At 43.8% G+C, this 19,522-nt stretch overlaps 1 protein-coding gene across 3 annotated transcripts in view; it reads right to left on the bottom strand.

Moving 5' to 3' along the window:
• Window positions 1-19,522, bottom strand: part of map2k5 (mitogen-activated protein kinase kinase 5) — a 239,605-nt gene that overhangs the window by 51,296 nt on the left and 168,787 nt on the right. For all 3 annotated transcript variants that reach the window (XM_078427570.1, XM_078427571.1, XM_078427572.1), the window contains one exon: window positions 7,793-7,825. In XM_078427570.1, coding sequence (XP_078283696.1) covers window positions 7,793-7,825 — 33 coding nt within the window. The remainder of the gene's footprint in view (window positions 1-7,792; window positions 7,826-19,522) is intronic.

Below are 19,522 nucleotides of genomic sequence, written 5' to 3'. Positions count from 1 at the left end.
GCCTCTTCACTTTTTTAAAAAACAAATTATGGAAAATTAACATGTTGGTACAGAAAGCAATTTGGAAGGAAAATGCACCTATACAAAGTGTTTTCTCTAAAGATGTATTTACATAGGAGCAGAAGTAGGCCATTCGGCCCATTGAGTCAGCTCCACCATTCAATCATGATCTATTTTTCCCTCCCAACCCTATCCTTCTCCCTGTAACCTTTGACTCCCTTACTAATCACCAACCTATCAATCTCTGCTTTAACAATATCCAACGACTTAGCCTCCACAGTTATCTGTGACAATGCGTTCCACAGATTCACCACCCTCTGACTAGAGAAATTCCTTCTCAGCTCCACTCTAGAGGTATGTACTTTTAATAGTATTTTACTAGATCAGCAGAGTGCAACAAAAAATACCAAAATGACTCTCGGATTAGGGGTGTGAGATGGGAACTGTCTTTCGAGAAGAGATTAAAAAGTACACTGGACCCAAACTCTCTGCTCAGCAAAGAATATGCTTGTGGTAGAGGGAGTGCAGCAAATATTCACTAGATTGACTCCTGTAATGGTGAGTTTGTTATATGAATAGAGATTAAGTGCACTGTGCCAAACCTTGAGTTCGGAAGAATAAGAGGTGATCTTATTGAACCATTCAAAATACTTATGCAGTGTAACAGCGTAGAAGCAGGGAAGTTGTTTCCACTGGCTGGACGTCTTCAACCATGGATCACATTCAAAACAAAGTGTTAGTTGTTGAAGTCAGCAAAGAAAAGCAACTTCACTCAGAGGGCAGTGAGACTTTTAGAATTATCTATCTGAATGGGATGTAGAACTTTGTTTTTATTTAAAGGCAGAGATTAATAGATTTTTGGATTTTAACAGAATCAAGTAATATGCAGTTAGCACACCTAAGTGGTGCTGAGGAAAAGATCAGCCATGATCTAACTCTATGATGGTGCAGGCATGAGATGGCTGAATGGCCTACTCCTTCTGTTTCTTATGGTTTCCTGTCCTCTTATGGTCTTTAATATATAATAGGATCCATATTGAAGTTTGACTGATTGAATGAATAAGTTTATTGGCCAAGTATGCATATACAAGGAATGTGCCTTGGTGCTCCGCTCAAAAATGACAACACAAACATACAGTTAACAATTAAGAATAAAGCATAAACACATGAAAACCATAAGGATACACCATTACGGTCTAAACATGTGGGTGAAAATAAACCAGAGCAAACAAGAGACTACAGACTTTGGTTATTGAGTAGAACTATCACTCGTGGAAAAAAGCTGTGTTTATGTCTGACTGTGGCTGCTTTGACAGTCCGGAGTCGCCTTCCAGAGGGAAGTGCTTCGAAGAGTTTGTGGCCACGGCGAGAGGGGTCAGAGATTATCTTGCCCGCTCGCTTCCTGGCCCTTGCAGTGTACAGTTTGTCAAAGGGGGGAAGGTTGCAGCCAACAACCTTCTCAGCTGTGCGAACGATCCGTTGCAGCCTCCGGATGTCGTGCTTGGTGGCTGAGCCAAACCAGACCATGATGGAGAAGGTGAGGATGGACTCAATGATAGCAGTATAGAATTGGACCATCATCGCCTGTGGCAATTGATTTCATATTGCACTTTTCCAACCAACAGGTGGAAATTTTGGTTCTTCTTGATCTCTCTGTCTCCATCACTGAGGACAGACTATTGACTGACATCTACTATAAACCAACTGAATCCCTGTTATCTGAACTACACTTCCTCCCACTCTACCTCTTGCGGAGATGCTATTCTCTACTCCCAATTCCTCTGTTTCCACTCCATCTGCATCCAAGATGAGGCGCTCCCTTCTAGGACATCCGAGATGTCCTCTTTTTTTAGTAAATGTGTTTTCCACCTTGCTGTCGTAGATGGATCACTCACCCGGGTCTCCACTATTTCCCATATTTCTGTTCTCGGTCCACCTCCCCTCAGACAGAACAAGGGTAGTGTTCCCCTGGTCCTCACATTTCACCCCACCAGCCATTTGCAAGATATCATCCTTGGATATTTCCATCACCTCCAACGTGATCCCACCACCAGTCATCTCTTCCCATCCCCACACAATTCCTTCTTCTGCAGCTACCGCTCCTTCTGCAACTCCTTGGTTCACTCCCCGGCTAAACCACCCCACCAAGGTACTTTCCCCCTGCAACCGCAGGAGTTGTAACACATGTCCTCCTCCCAGGAACCCCAGCAGTCCTTGCAGGTGAGATACTGACCCCAGCAGTCCTTCCAGGTGAGATAGGGGTACACATTCAACTCTTCTAATCTCATTCACTGCACCCGGCGGCCTCATGTACATTGGTGCCTTGGTGAGACCAAAGGCAGACTTGGCGAACACTTATGCTCAGTCTGCCAAGGCCTACAGCATCTGCCGGTTGCTAAGCATTTTTACTCCTCTTTTCATTCCCATACTGACCTGGGATTCCTCCACTGCCAGTTTGAGGCCACATACAAATTGGAGGAATAGCACTTTATGTTTGGCTTAGGTAACTTACAGTGACCATTGAATTCTTCAATTTTAGGTTGCCTCTAACAACCTCCCACTCCCTCTCCCCTTTTTCCCCACCCCCCCTTTATTTCCCCCTCCCTGTGCCCTACCTGAACTCACATCTACTTCTCCCCTCCTTCTCTCCCTCCACCTACCTTCCTTCTACTGGCTTCACAATTCGTAACTCTTCAATCGTTTTGTCTCACACCTTCTGATTAGTTTAGAGATATAGCATGGAAATAGGCCATTTGGCTCACCGAATCTGCACCGACCAACAATCACCCATACACCAGTTCTATCCTACACACTAGGGACAATTTACAGAAACCAATTAATCTACAAACCTGCTCCTCTTTGTAAAGTGGGAGGAAACGGAAGCACCCAGAGAATACCCACGCATTTACAGGGAGAACAAACAAACGCTGTACAGACAGCACCCGTAGTCATCTGTCTTTCAAAAAACCTTTCTTGTGTTCACCTATTCACACATTGTCCTGCCCCTCCTCTCTTCCAGTTCTCTTCCCCCCCACCCTACAATCAGTCTGAAGGATCCAGACCCAAAATGTCATCAATCCATGTTCTCCAGAGATGCTGTGACCTGCTGAGTTACTCCAGCATTTTTATTTTTGTAAACCAGCACCTTATTCCTTGTTTCTACAGGTGGAATTTTTAAAATCATAGTAGGTTCAATAGATTTAGATTTATGTCCATAGGATGAAAAGACATTAGTAAAAAAAATCTTCATCTCCGAATGGTTTTTCATAAAAAGGTTATTTTGCTGCCAACCAATACACAAATCTAAAATCTATCAATATGTCTGTAATGTCATCTTTCTGTATGAAAATACTTAAATAAATGCCTTAAGATTGGGGATTTACTCAACACCTATTTCTCCAACCTCAAAGCACAGTGATAATTAAAAACTGTCAAATTACAACTGTAATGTGGTCTCATTATTTTTCATTACATTATGTAATAACACAATGCATAATAATAATAATAATAATGCATTACATTTATATAGCGCTTTTCAAACACTCAAAGACGCTTTTCAGGGATTACTAGAACATAGAGAAGAAAATAAATAGATAAATAAGTAAACGAACAGAAATGTCAATGTTTCTCTTGAATCTGACAATATTGAAAGACTATAATTGATTCCTTCTAATAATTAAGTACAGCTGTATAGTTTTTACTTTCTCCCACTCTTCCTTTCCGTTCAGGAGAGAGCTGCTAGTCGTAAATATTAGATATCAGCTCTCCTTTACATAACCCGTTTTTAAGGTTGAATTCCCTTTGAATTTTCACTAACATTTCAGAAAAGCTGTATTAACCAGCTCAGGAGAAGCTGTGCCCCAGCCTGACTGCAAACTGCATCATCCTACTTATCACAACTCCAATTTATTATAACTGTACATTTTCTATCTAAACATTGATGGATGTTTAAATTGACCCAGACCTATATTTTATGTACAGAGTATTACCAGCATGCTGTGGTCTAAGTTTCTTTTTGCATAACTTCTTCATTCTGACATGCTGATTGTACAGATTGCCAGTTCAGATTATGGTCATTTTTAGTGTTTTCCATGAAAGTCCACCCACCTCTCTGTACCTTGTTCTTTTTCTCCTCCTAGTTCCTCCATTTTGCAGCCATGCCTCATCAAACCACAGGAAAGTTCTCACAGATTTGATAAATGGATTGACATGTCCAAAAAAAATACCAGCATAACTGATGTGCCCTCCAATAAAAATAGCCCAATTGAATATATGACCAATATGACCAATGTCCAGAGATGCTGCGTTACTCCCGCACTTTGTGTTTTCTTATGGACCTGTCTGTTAATTATCATGCTGAATGAAAAATAATCTCCACAGTTGTTTTATAGAACAGAACCATAAATGTGTGCAGGAATCATGGGGAGCATACTATCCCTCTCATTCCACAAAAAAAGGTGTAAATTGAAGGATGTGCAGTTTAAAAGAGGCCCACTATCATAATATTCACACTTTCAAATTGAACCGGTAAATCTTTGGTACACACAGCATGATTACTTTCTTTTGAATGTGCGATTAATTTTAATTGAAGATTTGAAGTAACTACCAATGTCACAGAAATTGTACCAATGGTACAAAACTTCGCTATAGCAACTTATACCATTGTAATTGTAACCCATTGGAAGGATGCTTGGCTGTTTTGTTAGCTTGAGAACTTCTACCAGTGTCTCACCTTCAACATATATCTGTAAATAGGTAGTGCCGCAAAGATGTTATGACATCATCCTTCAACACTTCAACTGAAATGTGGGAAATAATAGCTTTTCTCCACAACTTAGCTTATTTCAAAATTCAGTAACAGACTACAATGGTAGGTGAAACAATTCATGTTAATTCACTATCCAGTAATATCATTAATGGGAATACAGGTTGGAATTTGTGTTCTTTGACAGCTTATTACTAATATAATTAAGATATAAAATGTTCAAAAAGATGACAAAAACAGATTATCACTATATAAAAACAAATCACTAAAAGAGAAAACCCATCTAGTGAGAAAGAAGTCCATTAATTTAAGAAATTCTTTGCAAGACACCTATCCAATAATTCAGCAAGGTTTATCAGGTATTTGATGGAAATGAACCTTGGCAAACATGGCTTAAGAAGCCTAACTAATTGCGGAACATTTGATTTTTGTAGGTCTGTAAACGTCTGGGGGTACAGATCAGTGAATCACACTCTACCTAGTTGCTGGATTTACTCCCAGTTACTGTGAGAATTGCTGAGTGGAATTCTTTATCGTTACTAGCCTGATTTTAAGAAGTTCCCAAATAATCGGCACTGGAGCAATATCAATGTCAGCCTAAGTGGCATTTATTAGCCACGTGTCTGACCCATCAGCCACGTGTCTGACCCATCAGCCACAGATGCCGTTTGACTTAGGAAAGGGAAATAACAAGATAGGATACACATGAAACAATGAATATGTTAAACTTCTTGGAAATTACAAATAATAGTTTTATTTTATAAAAGTACTAGACTGAGGCAGACCGTTGGGGCCAAATCCCTCCTGTGGGCCTCTCCTGGGGCAACCCTTCCCCAGCTGACGATCCTGCGGGCCCCCCGGCAACCCTCTCCAACTGATGAAGCCCATTGTCGGGCGGGGAGTGTCCCCCGGGGTCGTGGGTGGGTGAGCGGGGACAGGGAAGGGGAGAGGGTGCCACTCACCTCGGCCCCGTGCCATGAGCGCTGCAGCCAGAGCGAGTCGTGGACCCAAACCTCTCCTGCATTGGTCTAGCAACCTCCCCTCTCCCACTCGCCCCCCCACAGACTCACCCCACCCCCCCCTCAACCCCCCTTATCCCCACCCCTTAAAACTCCCCAAAACCTCTCCTGCATTGGTCTAGCACCGTCCCCTCCCCCTCTCCCCTCCCCTCCCACTCTCCCCCTCAACCCTACACCCTCCACTCCCCACCACCACTCCCCTCCCCCAACCCTTCCGCTCCCCACTCCCCCCCAACCCCACTCCTCCCCCACCCCCACTCCTCCTCCCCTCCCCTCCCCTTCCCCCCACTCACCCACCCCATCCCGTTCAGACCCGTTGGGTTCTGCGCACATATTATAAGTCAAAATGCATTGAAAATGCGCGATCACGTGTCCGGAAGCGAGCGGGTCCCTGCCATTTGCACCATTGTAAAGGCGAACTATCGCAAGTCGAACCATCATAACCTGGGGAGTACTTATACTTTAAATTGAACTCCCCCCACGCGGGCGACGCGCAAGTATTAGATGAACGGGACCCAACTGCGCATCCCTCATTGGCCGTCACTCGGGCGGGTCTCATTGTGACGTAACATGCTGGACATGGCACGGAATCGGTTGAAATAAGGTAATTTTAAAACTTTTTAAAACTTTAAAAATAAAATCTCTAAATTGAAAAATATAAGAGCAATTTGAATGAAACCGATGAAAGTGTCCCCAGGACAATGATGAGTAAGGTGGTCCTAAAATTGTCACGCTATTGTGTGTGTGGTTGGGTGAAAACCACACACACAGACGGAAGAAAAAAAGCGCAGAACAAATGCACGGACAACGGGACAAACACAGGACAAACAAGATGAGAGTTTTGGTAATAGATATAGATTGTTTCAGCTAACCATCATCCCTTTAGTAGTCTGATTTAGAACTGATTAAGCTATTGAGGTAGAACTTCATTTCTTGCTTGCGTGAATGCAGGGCAACTGACTGGTTATGCAGTTGTTCAGCTTCTAACGAGGCACAACCTCTGATAAAGTGATGGCAATTATAATGCTAATTTTGTTTTAATTTAACAAACTTTTGGGGGTAAATTAAATTAAAATACAGAGTTAGCAAATTTATGGATTGGCAAACAATCATAACTCTTTTATGATTTCTTCCTCAAAACAATTTCATTTCCAGGAAAAAAACAATTTGATACACACTCCTGCTTCAGAATTTTGTAAACCTTTCTGCAGTGGGACAAAAGAGTTGCAATTAAACAGGATTGTTTCAGTTTGTAACATTCTTAAACAAGAAAATAATTAGTTATGTTTAGAAAGACAGTTTAATTTGCACCTGTTAGTACATGCAAAATTGAGTGTCACAGAAATCACTTCTCCAACCCCTTAAGAATGATCACACTTTATATACTGACTTGGGTGGAGTTAATGGAGCAGTTCAAGTTATTTTTAAATCTGTGTGTGATGGATGTGCCAATATTGCATTCGAGTATTAATTTATCCTTGTTGAGTAAGTATTTAAGTAACATGCTCATTTTACAGATATAGTGGGTCAATTAGGTTCAAATTCCAATTTGGTTAAAGTATTTTTCTATTTGTGTTAGTGACTAAACCTATACCCAGAAATTAAGAGTACAATGAGTGCACCACTTTTGATTTTACGAAAATATCACTTTTTATTAAAGTGGTATTTTCATATTTTCTCTAAAGTTAATAAAATTATTTAGTCTCCCATTATCAAAATCTGTATTCCTGAGTATTCCCATAATAATTTGACCCTTTTTGTTATTCATTCTTTCCAACTGATCCCTTGATATCATTAATTCCCCCACCATTTTGTCATAAACCAGGCTCAATGTCTTCTGTCAAATGAGCAATCCAACACAACAGGCAGATAAGAAGCAAATATTCAGAAGTGCCCAGAGCATCAAACTTGGTCACTGAAAGAGAGATAAACAAAGATGGCAGCAGAGGAACAATATAGGAAGCTTGTTGATAGCATTAAAAACCAAAGCCGCATTTGGAAAACCTACCACATCATTGAGAACTTCGCCAGGTCTTCGTACCTGTCAGTTTAAGTGCAAAAAAGATAATCAGAACTAAAAATACTATTCTGTGTATGGAATACAGTATAGTTTTAAAATATCATAAAACTTAATATCTATAAATATAAATGCATGACTTTAAGGTCTCTTTAAAACCAGAAAAAGTAAACTTTTTTTTCTTCTTTTATTTACCACGTACATAACGGAGTATTAAAAGAAAATGTAGTTATATAGCACCAAGTTCTTTCAGCATCTCAAAGTGTGTCATGACCACTGTGGGCATAAATTGCTCCAAAGCCATTTTTGATTTCAACTGGAAAAAAGTTGAAATCAGCCTGTGTATTTTTTGATTTTTTCTTGTAAGCAATAGTAAGGAAATATGAACAATGATTCAGTGGCAATAGGCTGTACACATGCGAATATAAAAACTAATGATCAATTGTGAACTGTCATCCTCTGCAAGAAGTCAGTCAGCATCATGTGAGAAGATGGGTTGATGTTTTTTATGGAGACATTTTATCAGAAAGCCACTAGACATGATAAAAACATATTTCGCTCCAAAATGATAACACATCATTTCTCCCTGCAATTGCTGATGGGCCAACTGTATATTTCCAACATTTTCACACAATTCTAGTGTTTGCAGTTTTGATTTTTTAATCATTCATCTTGTTTTCAATGAATAGTGTCTGCGGATTGAGCACCTTGCCAGTTTTCCCGTGGCGTTTCACCATTTAATCAAAGCCTCTGGTTAAGGAGAAGGAAGAAAAAAAAATGACATTCACTATCAGATATTTTCTATTTCAGTTGCCATGGCAATGCTTTTTGATGGAAAGTGGCAATGCAGACTTTCCACCGTTTCCTTTTACATGATTATCAAGAGCACAATCAGTGTAGTAAAATAGATTCACCTACCTGAAACGTAACTTACAGAAGAAACCAGCTATAGCTTTCATCTCTCACTTCCACACTGGAATTATGACTTGCCCTAAAGCTCTTCTCGAAGAGATTTACTAGTGACCCAGGTCAGGCCTTCCCATGTCAGTTGACAAATTTTTATCTCTAATATTTTTATCACCTAGTGAAAATTCAGTGCTTTTCAAACTATTACCTGGCTGTTCACTGAAAGAGCAGATATTAGAGTGCACTTTAATTATTGGCTATATGTAAGATTTTAACATATTAGCAGTTAAATATCACAGCACATCCCAAGGAGGTTTTGTAGAAAAATAAACAAAATGATTTTAAATATGATTAAGATGTTGCTTTGAAAATCTGTACCATTCTTGAGCTAGACTAGCACTCAGGACTCGGGAAATATGACATGGAACATAGAGTCATATGGTCATACAGGCTCTTTGGCCCACAATGTATGTGCTGAACATAATGCCAAGACCATTCCAGATCTACCTATACATAACCCATAGCCTTCCATTCTCTGCATATCCATATGCCTATCCAAATGTCTTTTAAATCCCACTAATGCATCTGCTTCAACCACCTGCAGTGCATTGCAGGCACTCACCACCCTGTCTAAAAAAATTGCCCCACATATGTCCTTTAAACTTTGCCCCTCTCACTTTAAAGCTATGATATAGATTCAATTTTACAAATTAATCCAGTCGATCTTACTTGGTTTCCATCTCATTATGCAAAGGAGAATCAGATGAAAAAGACCAATTCAGGTTGATCATGGAGCAGCAAGGAAAAAATAAGTGCTCCAGATTGATGGGAAGGAGAGGTCTAACACAAGATGCAGCGATTATTGCAAAATAAAAAACCATAGTGGTTGCTTTATTTTTGGTCCCTGCCTTATTTTGATTGATTGATTGAAAAATGCAGCATGGAAACAACTCTTTCAGCTCATTGACTCCATGCTGATCATTGATCACCCATTTATACTAGTTCTGTGTTATCCTAGACTCATCCACTCCTTACACTCTAGGGACAATTTACCGGAGCCAATCAACCTATAAACGCACACATCTTTGGGATGTTGGGGGGGGTAGGGACCAGAGCACCCAGAGGAAACCCACGTGGCCATAGGGAAAACATGCAAATTCCACACAGACAGCACACGAGATCAGGATTGAACCGGGGTCTCTGGTACTGTGAGGCAGCAGCTCTACCAGCTGCGCCAATCTTGTGCACTATAGTGAGCTTTATTTTCTATTAGGGAAACTTAGAGTTGAAAACCTATTTCTGATAAAATAACTTATTTTCTCCCAATTATTGACGAGATAACTTATTTCAATCAGTTGCCTTACATATAGTGCTATGTTATTTTGTTCTGTGACCTGCACTTACTGGACCCAATCTGAAATCAAGGCCCAAGAGGAAAGATGTGGTTTCAGAGGGTGAGCAAAAAAAATTGACATATTGTAGGGACATACGGATTGGCGGGGGGGTCTCGAACCCTCGGTTGGGCTAACGGGTCACGTGGTGCGGGAGCGCGAGGTATAGGAGTGTCTGGCGCCAAACTGGAGAGATTAGATTAGATTATATTAGCTAGTTAAGTAGTGTGTGTCCAAAGTAAGTGCGTTGCGTTTTGTCATGGTTTTTACCAAGAATAAAGTCTTTTGATAACATCGCTCGATTTAGACTCACTACATTGGTGACCCCGAACGTAAGATCTGAAGCGACCACGCAGAATGTCACAGGTGGGAGCGAGCGCGGGTGAGGTTCACCTACCGCCGTTCTGGGCCCATCAGCCGCACCTGTGGTTTGTGCAGGCGGAATCACAGTTCCATCTTAAGAGGGTGGAGAAAGACCAGGAGAAGTTCCACCACCTGGTAAGCTGTCTGCAGTCGGAGGTGGCTGCGCGGGTCAGTCAATACCTCACCAGTCCACCCCAAACGGAGCAGTACGTGGGGCTCAAGAGGCTCCTACTGAGGACTTTTGGCTGGAGCCAGAACCAGCGGGCTCTGAAGCACCTCCATTTACCAGAGCTGGGGCAGCGGCTACCGTCAGAGTTGATGACCGAGATGCTGACCTTGGTGGGCGACCATCAGCCGTGCATGGTTTTCGAAGCGGCTTTTCGGGAAAAACTACCCCGGGACGTCAGGCTAGTGTTGGCCGACGTCTCGTTTGAAGATCCGGTAGCGTTCGCCGAGAAAGCCGACGCGCTCGTCAGGGAGCGACACACCCGAGACGACTCGGTTAATCGGGTCTCGAGGCCCAGCGGCAGTCCGTGGAGCCGCCGAGAGAGCGACGCATCACCCGCTATTTCGCAGTCAGCCCGCCAAGAAGGGGCTGCGGAACATGTTTATTGGTCGCGGGCTCGAGCAACAGGGCCGAATAGGCGCGGCTGGTGTTTCTTCCATCGGCGGTGGGGCAGTGAGGCTCGAAGCTGCAGAGCCCCTTGTTCGTTTCCGGGAAATGCCTGGGCCGATCGAATGTAGAGGCAGTCTCGATTGGCCGTAATTGTCGCCTCTATGCGACGGACCAAGGTACCGGGATCGTTTTTCTGGTGGATTCGGGAGCGGTTGTGAGTATTGTGCCCCCCTATGACTGCGAGGTTCAAGCGGGGGGGAAGGGGCCGCCCCTCATTGCGGTGAACGGTAGCCCCATCCGCACTTACGGTAAAAGGGCTATGTCCCTGTCCTTCGAGTCCAGGACCTACCGTTGGGATTTCATCGTTGCGGATGTGGGCCAGGCCATTTTGGGTGCGGATTTCCTATGGGCGTTTTCGTTGGTCGTAGACGTCCGCGGGAGGGGCCTGCAGCCCTCGCCTAGCGTATGGCCCCGAGGTACGGGGCCTGCGGCCCCTCCAAGCGCCGCCCCACCCAGTTCAGCGATCCAGGCCATTACCACGGCCCCCGGTCAGTTCGATGCGGTCCTAGCGGACTTCCCGCAGCTCCTCGTTCAGCGGTTCGCTGCACCTTCCGAGAAGCATGGGGTCGTGCATTTCATTCGGACCGAGGGGCCGCCGGTTTTTGCCCGGGCACGGCGCCTCCCACCCGACAAGCTGGCCATGGCTCGAGAGGAGTTCCTGAACTTGGGGAGGCTGGGAATTGTGCGGCCTTCGAGTAGTCCGTGGGCCTCCCCCTTGCATATGGTTTCCAAAGCATCTGGGGGGTGGAGACCATGTGGGGATTTCCGACGACTTAACGCGGCAACACGGCCGGACCGCTACCCGATTCCGCACATACAGGACTTCTCAGCCAGCCTGGAGGGGGCTACAATTTTTTCTAAGATCGATTTAGTGCGGGGATATCATCAGATCCCGGTCCACCCTCCGGACATTCCAAAGAAGGCTACCATTACTCTGTTCGGGTTGTTTGAGTGGTTGCGCATGCCTTTCGGCCTTAAAAACGCAGCTCAGGCATTCCAGCGTCTGATGGACCGTGTGGGTCGAGGTTTGCCGTTCGTGTTTATTTACCTCGATGACATTTTGATTGCCAGCCGTTCGGTCCAGGAGCACTTAGTCCACCTCCGCACTGTATTCCAGCGGCTGCAAGACCACGGCCTGATTCTCCATCCGTCCAAATGCCAATTCGGCAGCTAAGGTGGACGCAGTCCGCTCTTTTCCACGCCCTACTACCATCAAGGGTTTGCAGGAATTCGTGGACATGGTGAACTTTTATCACCGGTTCGTGCCTGCAGCAGCTCGGGTCATGCGCCCCCTTTTTCAATGCCTCGCGGGTAACCCCGCTGAGTTGGTATGGTCCGCAGCTGCAGAGACGGCTTTCGTCGCGGTCAAACAGGCCCTCGCCAACGCCACCATGCTGGTGCACCCGCGCTCCTCCGCCCCCACGGCTCTGACGGTGAACGCCTCAGACGTGGCGGTGGGTGGGGTTTTGGAGCAGCAGGTCGAAGGTCACTGGCAGCCCCTGCCGTTTTTCAGCCGGCAGCTCTGGCGAGCCGAGCTCAAATATAGTGCGTTTGATAGGGAGCTCCTGGCCCTCTATTTAGCAGTCCGCCACTTCCGTTATTTTTTGGAAGGCCGCTCTTTTGTGGCCTACACGGATCACAAACCTCTGACATTTGCTTTTGCTAAGGTTTCTGATCCGTGGTCGGCTCGCCAGCAGCGGCACTTCACCCTGATTTCGGAGTTTACCACCGATGTCCGTCATATTGCGGGTAGGCTTAATGCCGTTGCTGATGCCCTGTCCCGGCCGGCCATTCCCTCCGTAGCCGTGGTAGGCGGACAGGTGGATTTCCAGGAGCTAGCGGAGGCTCAGCGCCTGGAACTGCCGGGGTGTACGCCTCCACAGCCTCGGGACTGCGTTTGGAACAGGTGGCGTGTGGCCCCACAGGTACCAAGTTGTTGTGTGACGTCTCCCTTCCACGCCCTCGCCCGGTGGTGCCTGCCGCCCTGCGGCGTAAGGTTTTTGAGGCCATTCATGGCCTGGCACATCCGTCCATCAGGGCGACTTCAGCCATGGTGGCCGCCCGGTTTGTCTGGCACGGCCTGCGGAAGCAGGTGGCGGCCTGGGCACGTGCCTGCATTCTGTGCCAGACCTCCAAAGTTCATCGCCATGTCCAGCCCCCATACCAGAGATTCGAGGTTCCCCCCATCCGTTTTTTCCACATCCACGTGGATTTGGTGGGTCCATTGCCCTATTCCAGGGGTTATACTCATCTGCTGACGGTGGTTGATCGGTTTACACGTTGGCCGGAGGCGCTCCTGTTGTCGGACACCTCGGCGGCCTCCTGTGCACGGGCCCTGGCGTTGTATTGGGTGGCCCGTTTCGGCGTCCCGGCTATCATCACCACAGATCGGGGAGCCCAGTTCACCTCCTCCCTCTGGGCCGCCCTGGCACAGTTGTATGGGTCTCGCTTACAGCAGACCACCGCCTACCATCCCCAATCCAACGGGATGGTTGAGCGTTTCCATCGGCAGCTGAAGGCGTCCCTCTGTGCCCGACTGACCGGCCTCGATTGGGCTGACCAGCTGCCTTGGGTCCTCCTCGGCATTCGTACGGCCCCAAAGGCTGGGCTAGGCACATCCTCGGCCAAGCTCGTCTACGGTTCGCCCCTGCGGGTGCCGGGTAACATTCTCCCTTCCGCCCCCGCCTTGCCGCCGCCCGTCACGTCGGTGTTGGGTTCCCTCCGGGTTCTCTGGCTCCAGTCCCGACCTCCAGGCACGGAAGCACGGCAGTCCACGTCCCGTCGTACTTGCGGGACTGCGATTTCGTGTTCCTTCGGAAAGATTCCCACCGCCCCCCTCTTCGGCCGGTTTACCAGGGCCCGTTCCAGGTGCTTAAAAGAGGGGCTGTCACCTTCACCTTGCAGGTGGGAAATCGCCAGGAGCTCGTTTCGGTATCCCGGCTCAAGCCGGCCCATTTGGACCAGGACCTCCCCGTGTCGGTGGCCCAGCCTCTGCGCCGGGGCCGGCCTGTGGCCGCCCCACTGGTCCCGCCAGCGGCGCCCTGTTTGCCACCTCTCGGCCCCCCGCCGCCAATGGTTGGGCCCGGGCTGCCGTTGCCGATCAAGCTCTCTCCGTCACCTACACCCTCCGCTCCCGTGGCCCCTCCATCGCCTCTAGCGGCGGCGCCCTCCCCGCCTCCTGTCACGTTGGCGGTGTCGGTTTCCCCCCTCCGTACGCGTTCCGGGAGGGAGGTCCGGGTGCCCGTGAGGTATGGTTTCGAGGGTTCTGGGGGGGGGGTCATGTAGGGACATACGGATTGGCGGGGGGGTCTCGAACCCTCGGTTGGGCTAACAGGTCACGTGGTGCGGGAGCGCGAGGTATAGGAGTGTCTGGCGCCAAACTGGAGAGATTAGATTAGATTATATTAGCTAGTTAAGTAGTGTGTGTCCAAAGTAAGTGTGTTGCGTTTTGTCACGGTTTTTACCAAGAATAAAGTCTTTTGATAACATCGCTCGATTTGGACTCACTACAATATGTTTGCAGTGTGCTGTCCAAAAACCTCAAGAAATCTATGTGAAGTGAAAGGACGAAAGTGGTGAATAAAACATACAAATACAATGGACAATTAACTTGGAGGTTGGGTAAATGCAAATTAGCTTCTCTAAATGAATGCTATTATTATCATTGGCCGACCAGAATTAATTCAATCAAAGTTTTTCAAATTTAACCCACAATTTTTGTTGAACACAGCAATCTTTGTGATTTAGTTTAGTTCAGAGAAACAGCACAGAAACAGGCCCTTTGGCCCACCGAGTCCATGCTGACCATTATTCACACGTTCACACTAATTCTATGTTATCCAATTTATGCATCCAGTCCCTACACACTGAGCAATTTTGCAAAGGCCAATTAACTTACAAACCCGCACATGGATGTGGGAGGAAACCGGAGTATCCAGAGGAAACCCACGTGGTCACAGGGAGAAGATGCAAACTCCACACAGACAGCACCCGAGGTCAGGATGGAACCCAGGTCTATGGCGCTGTGAGGCAACAGCTCGACCAGCTGCCACCGATAAATGGATATGTTTACAGCTCTGATAGAAATTGTAATAATCAAAAACTATAGGAAAGATGGCAGAGAACTGGAATCTGAATTGGAAATAAAGATTTTAGAATCGGTTGTCATGAATATTTATATATTTCAGGAATAGGACCACTTATTAAGCATCATTCAGATATTTTAAATGTTTCCTGTCCTTCAAGAGCATCCAAACTAAAATTAAAAAATGGTTTGCCCCAGGTACAAAATACTGTAGTTATGCTGACATGCTCACAATTCATGGGTTAAGATCCTATTGCAAAGGTGGTCCAAAGAAAGCTTTAAAGAATTGCAGGCTGGAGGATGGGCTTCACAGTTCACTTTGCAACATACACCCATCTGGGTCAGGAAGTTAAGAGTGGGACGTGAAGGGGCATGAAGGGTGCAGGAGAAAATGCAGGAAGAGTAATGGTTTTATCTAAAGGGAAAATATAAATTAAAAAGGGAGTCTGAACAACATACCCGAGTGCCGTTAACTTATGCTATGTTTTCTTTGTTCTAGAATGCAGAACGTGGAAGGACTCGTTGGATTGAAAGATAGCGAAAGAACAAGTCGTATAAAATACAAATCATCCTTAGAAAATTATTTGTATTCACAATTACTATGAACTTATTTCACTAATAAAACCCACTGTTTATTTACTGATAGTTCAGGAGGAAAAACCAAATCGGTTCAAAATGGTTGTCCATTAAAACTATGCAAAGGAGGTTTGGAATATCTGCCAGTACTTCTGTAGAAATGCTCTCAAGTGTCCTTTAATCATGTCAAATAAGTGCATCCAGACACTGATTAGTTAACTATAGACTTGTATGGACTGAAAACATCAATATGCTGCAGAGCTCTCTTGGGATGAAACATATATAACACAAAATAACTCGATGGAAAAAAAATCCTTTTAAAAAGAAATCTGTGGAAAAATTAAATGCAAAACAAACCTAAATAAATTCATTTGGAATTTACAGTTCTAAACCTCATCTGTTTCTTCATTCAGAATATTAAATAAAATGAAGCAACAAAGTGGGCATTTTCATTCAGAAATCACACAAGGGTGCAGTAAAAAATTGGTTGAACTACACTTTCTCCTCCATAGTGTCAAACAAAAATCATGAACACGAGGTCCATATTTAGTTTCAGATGCAATAGTAGCACTCGGTGGCTAAGTGTGCTTATTTAGCTACTCCTCTAGCAATGGATCTGCTCTGCTTTCATACAATCTAACACGAGGAGTATCCTTCTGAACTTTCTCCTAAGCTGCCTCTGTGTCATTGTAAATATTTTTCTTCCTCTGTGCATCTAAACTTCATTGAAATCAAAGGCTTTTTGAACTGTTTTGATTTCTCTGGCTCATTCTTCCTTAGCATCTCATTATTACAAATAGCCCTGACAGAGAAATCCGAACAACTTTACAGAAAGGGATACCTCAAAAAATACATATCTATGTATGAAGAGGGGTATGAAGTCTGGAGAAGGGTTCTGACCCGAAACATCACCCATCCGCATTCTCCAGAGAAGCTGCCTGACCCGCTGAGTTACTCCTGCACTCTGTGTCCTATTCATTAAACAGTGCAGTCAATGTGGAAGAGTTTGTATGTTGAATGCATTACTTTATCAAATGCTAGAGCAAGGTAAGCTCTGTTACTAATAGGTCCTATTATCAGCTGTAGCCCAATTTCAAAGCCACAAAAAGCAATGCATTGAAATGACTGGTGATCCGCTTCAAAAGCCAATTATTTGCATCCTCCCAGGAATCTAGACTTTTTTTTAAAGGTGAGGGAAGCAGCAAATGTCACAGCCCATTCCAAGTCATGCTAGTGCAATTCACATCATGGCTGAAAACAGTGTGAACATATGGCCCTAAATAACTTGGTATTACTGTGGTTGATGAGGGAGATGACCCAAGCTCCATATACTAGCAGAGAACATCTCAACATTTTATAGAATAAGGTAAAGTAATTAATAGAGTTAATTATTGCATCCGTTTATATTATAGAAATTCAATCAGTGCATATTAATTCTACAGTTGTAGGTGCCTCACAAATTAAAACCCTTTACATCAGGATTACTGATTATTGGACAAAATGCACTCTTGGTAAAATAATAAAAAACACTTCTTTCTCTTCAAGTAGATAATACGTACCAAAACAAAATTCTTCAGTATCACAGCTCCCAAGAAAGCCCAAGTTTTTAATTCAAACTAAGATTTGAGTTTCTGTTTTACATCCTGTCTAATGTGCACAATTATTTGATCTGTAAATACATTTTTATGCACCTCAAATGTTTGCCTCTCAAAGTAAGTACAATTTTCAGCTCCACGTGAATTTTACAGTGGGAAGTGGATTAAATTTGTTGGCGTCACACTTCGTTTTCATTTGTCATCTGACTCCAAAGAGTTTAACCCACCAAGGCAATGCTTCAAGTACTTAAATAGGGCAAATCGGGATATCTAGAAATCTACTGCTACTTTCATGGCAATCAACCGGGTGATTTTGGGCCAATAAATAAACAATTATATAGCCTAGAAATTATAATCCTCAAGAAACAAAATTAGACTTTAATTCTTGATTCCTCTTCTTTTATTTCAACTGATAATTTTAAGTATAAAAGGACATCATGCATTTTTGATGTGCAGTGAAACTCACAAACGTTTCCTGATTTGAAAAGCAGTGAATTAGTGAGCTTTTCTGGAATTTATTGGAATGGCATTAAATTGTTAATCCTTTGTGTCTCAGTTCCCAGCCTTTATATTAGTACTATTAAATTTCAACCATACATTTCTCAGGGATTATTTTGGAAACTTTGTGATCCTTTATAATATTAACTATTTTTGTAGGATAGAATATGTTTACAGACAAACTAGAATTGGCAGGGATTGTACATTTTAAATAAACTGCAGGGTTTGTAACATTCTAATGCTCTATAACGGTATTTGCACCTGGATTAATCAGCTTCCCTTGTGAAATGCTTCTATATTTAAATATTCATGCTATATGTCAATATTGTGATGCAATAAATTAGTTAAGCAAAAATTATAATTAAATATGCAATTCATTCATCCTGAAGTAAATACTTAAATAAGGATGTATTTTTAATTCTTGAAGGTATCAATTTAAAGTGTGTTTTAACATTTGTAAGTGCAGCTTCTAAGTCAGCCAAGCATTTTAATTCTTGATAGGTTGTCTGCATCTGAATGAAAATGTCCAAGGCAAATGGTGTCAATAATATGGATTTTGCACAAAAGAAAAGAAAGAACTCTTGGTACTTGCTGCTTCAGGGATTGTCCTGCATTGACTCCAATTAGTACTTGACATCTATTCAGCAAACTTTTACTTTTCATTAAATTAGGATCACATAAAGACCAAAAACATTGTTAAGTAGTAACAGAGGGGAATAACCTCCCAGAAGCTGATGTCAGTTTTTAAACATTAATTCCTGTTATTTTATTCCTATTGACATGAAAACAGGAAAACACAAGTTATATATTGTATTCAAAACAGAGCAGTTGCTTAAAATAACTTGGAGAATGAAAGTGTGCTATCAATCAAAACAGCATCTGCCGGCGGTTGTATAAACAGAAGATCAAATAAGATGTCTTCAAGGATTTTCAGTGTGAACCGTAAAAAACTTCATTAACTTCTGACAAAGAATGCAAATTAATCACAACATGGGGTGAAATGAAATTAAAGACTCTTTTCTAATCAATGACAAAGCAGGATGAAATATTCCAAGCCTCTTAATGTGAGGGATGTTTACAGTGTATCCGGGGAAGCCAAACTGTAAGGTTTGAGTACAGTTCCACCTATGGCGGCTATTTAGACCCCCCAGAGCTATCTGCTTACAAGGAGTACATACATAGCACTGATACACAAACACACTAATCATCCAAATCTCAGGTGCATCCAATTTGTTATTCACACTCTCAGTGCCAACAAAAAAAAATGCCTGGTGCAGACAGATGCACCAGGAACCTTAACTGACAGTTTTGGCCTCCGGAAGTGCGATCACTACAGCAAAATCTAGTACAGCCTCCAGGTGAAATGTCTGGAGCTCCATATGGAGCAGGGAAAATTAACAACAAGATGAAAATCACTATTGCAGCAGGGAGTCTGAATTTAAAAAAAATGAAATTTAAAGATGAAGAAAGAGAAGTAATAAATTAATGGGGTGTGAAAACATTCAAAGCTTTACAATACCAGGGGCACTATTTGCACAGAAGTTATTTTTACTTCGGGTCATTCCAATGTAATTTATTAACCCGCGTGCTTTCACAGTCTAAGCGAAGTCAGTCTTTTTTTTCTGCTTTCCT

The sequence above is a fragment of the Rhinoraja longicauda genome, chromosome 33 (assembly GCF_053455715.1).
Source record: "Rhinoraja longicauda isolate Sanriku21f chromosome 33, sRhiLon1.1, whole genome shotgun sequence".
NCBI lineage: Eukaryota > Metazoa > Chordata > Chondrichthyes > Rajiformes > Arhynchobatidae > Rhinoraja > Rhinoraja longicauda.
Note: the sequence above shows the minus strand (reverse complement) of the source record. Positions and strands in the feature narration are given on the sequence as shown.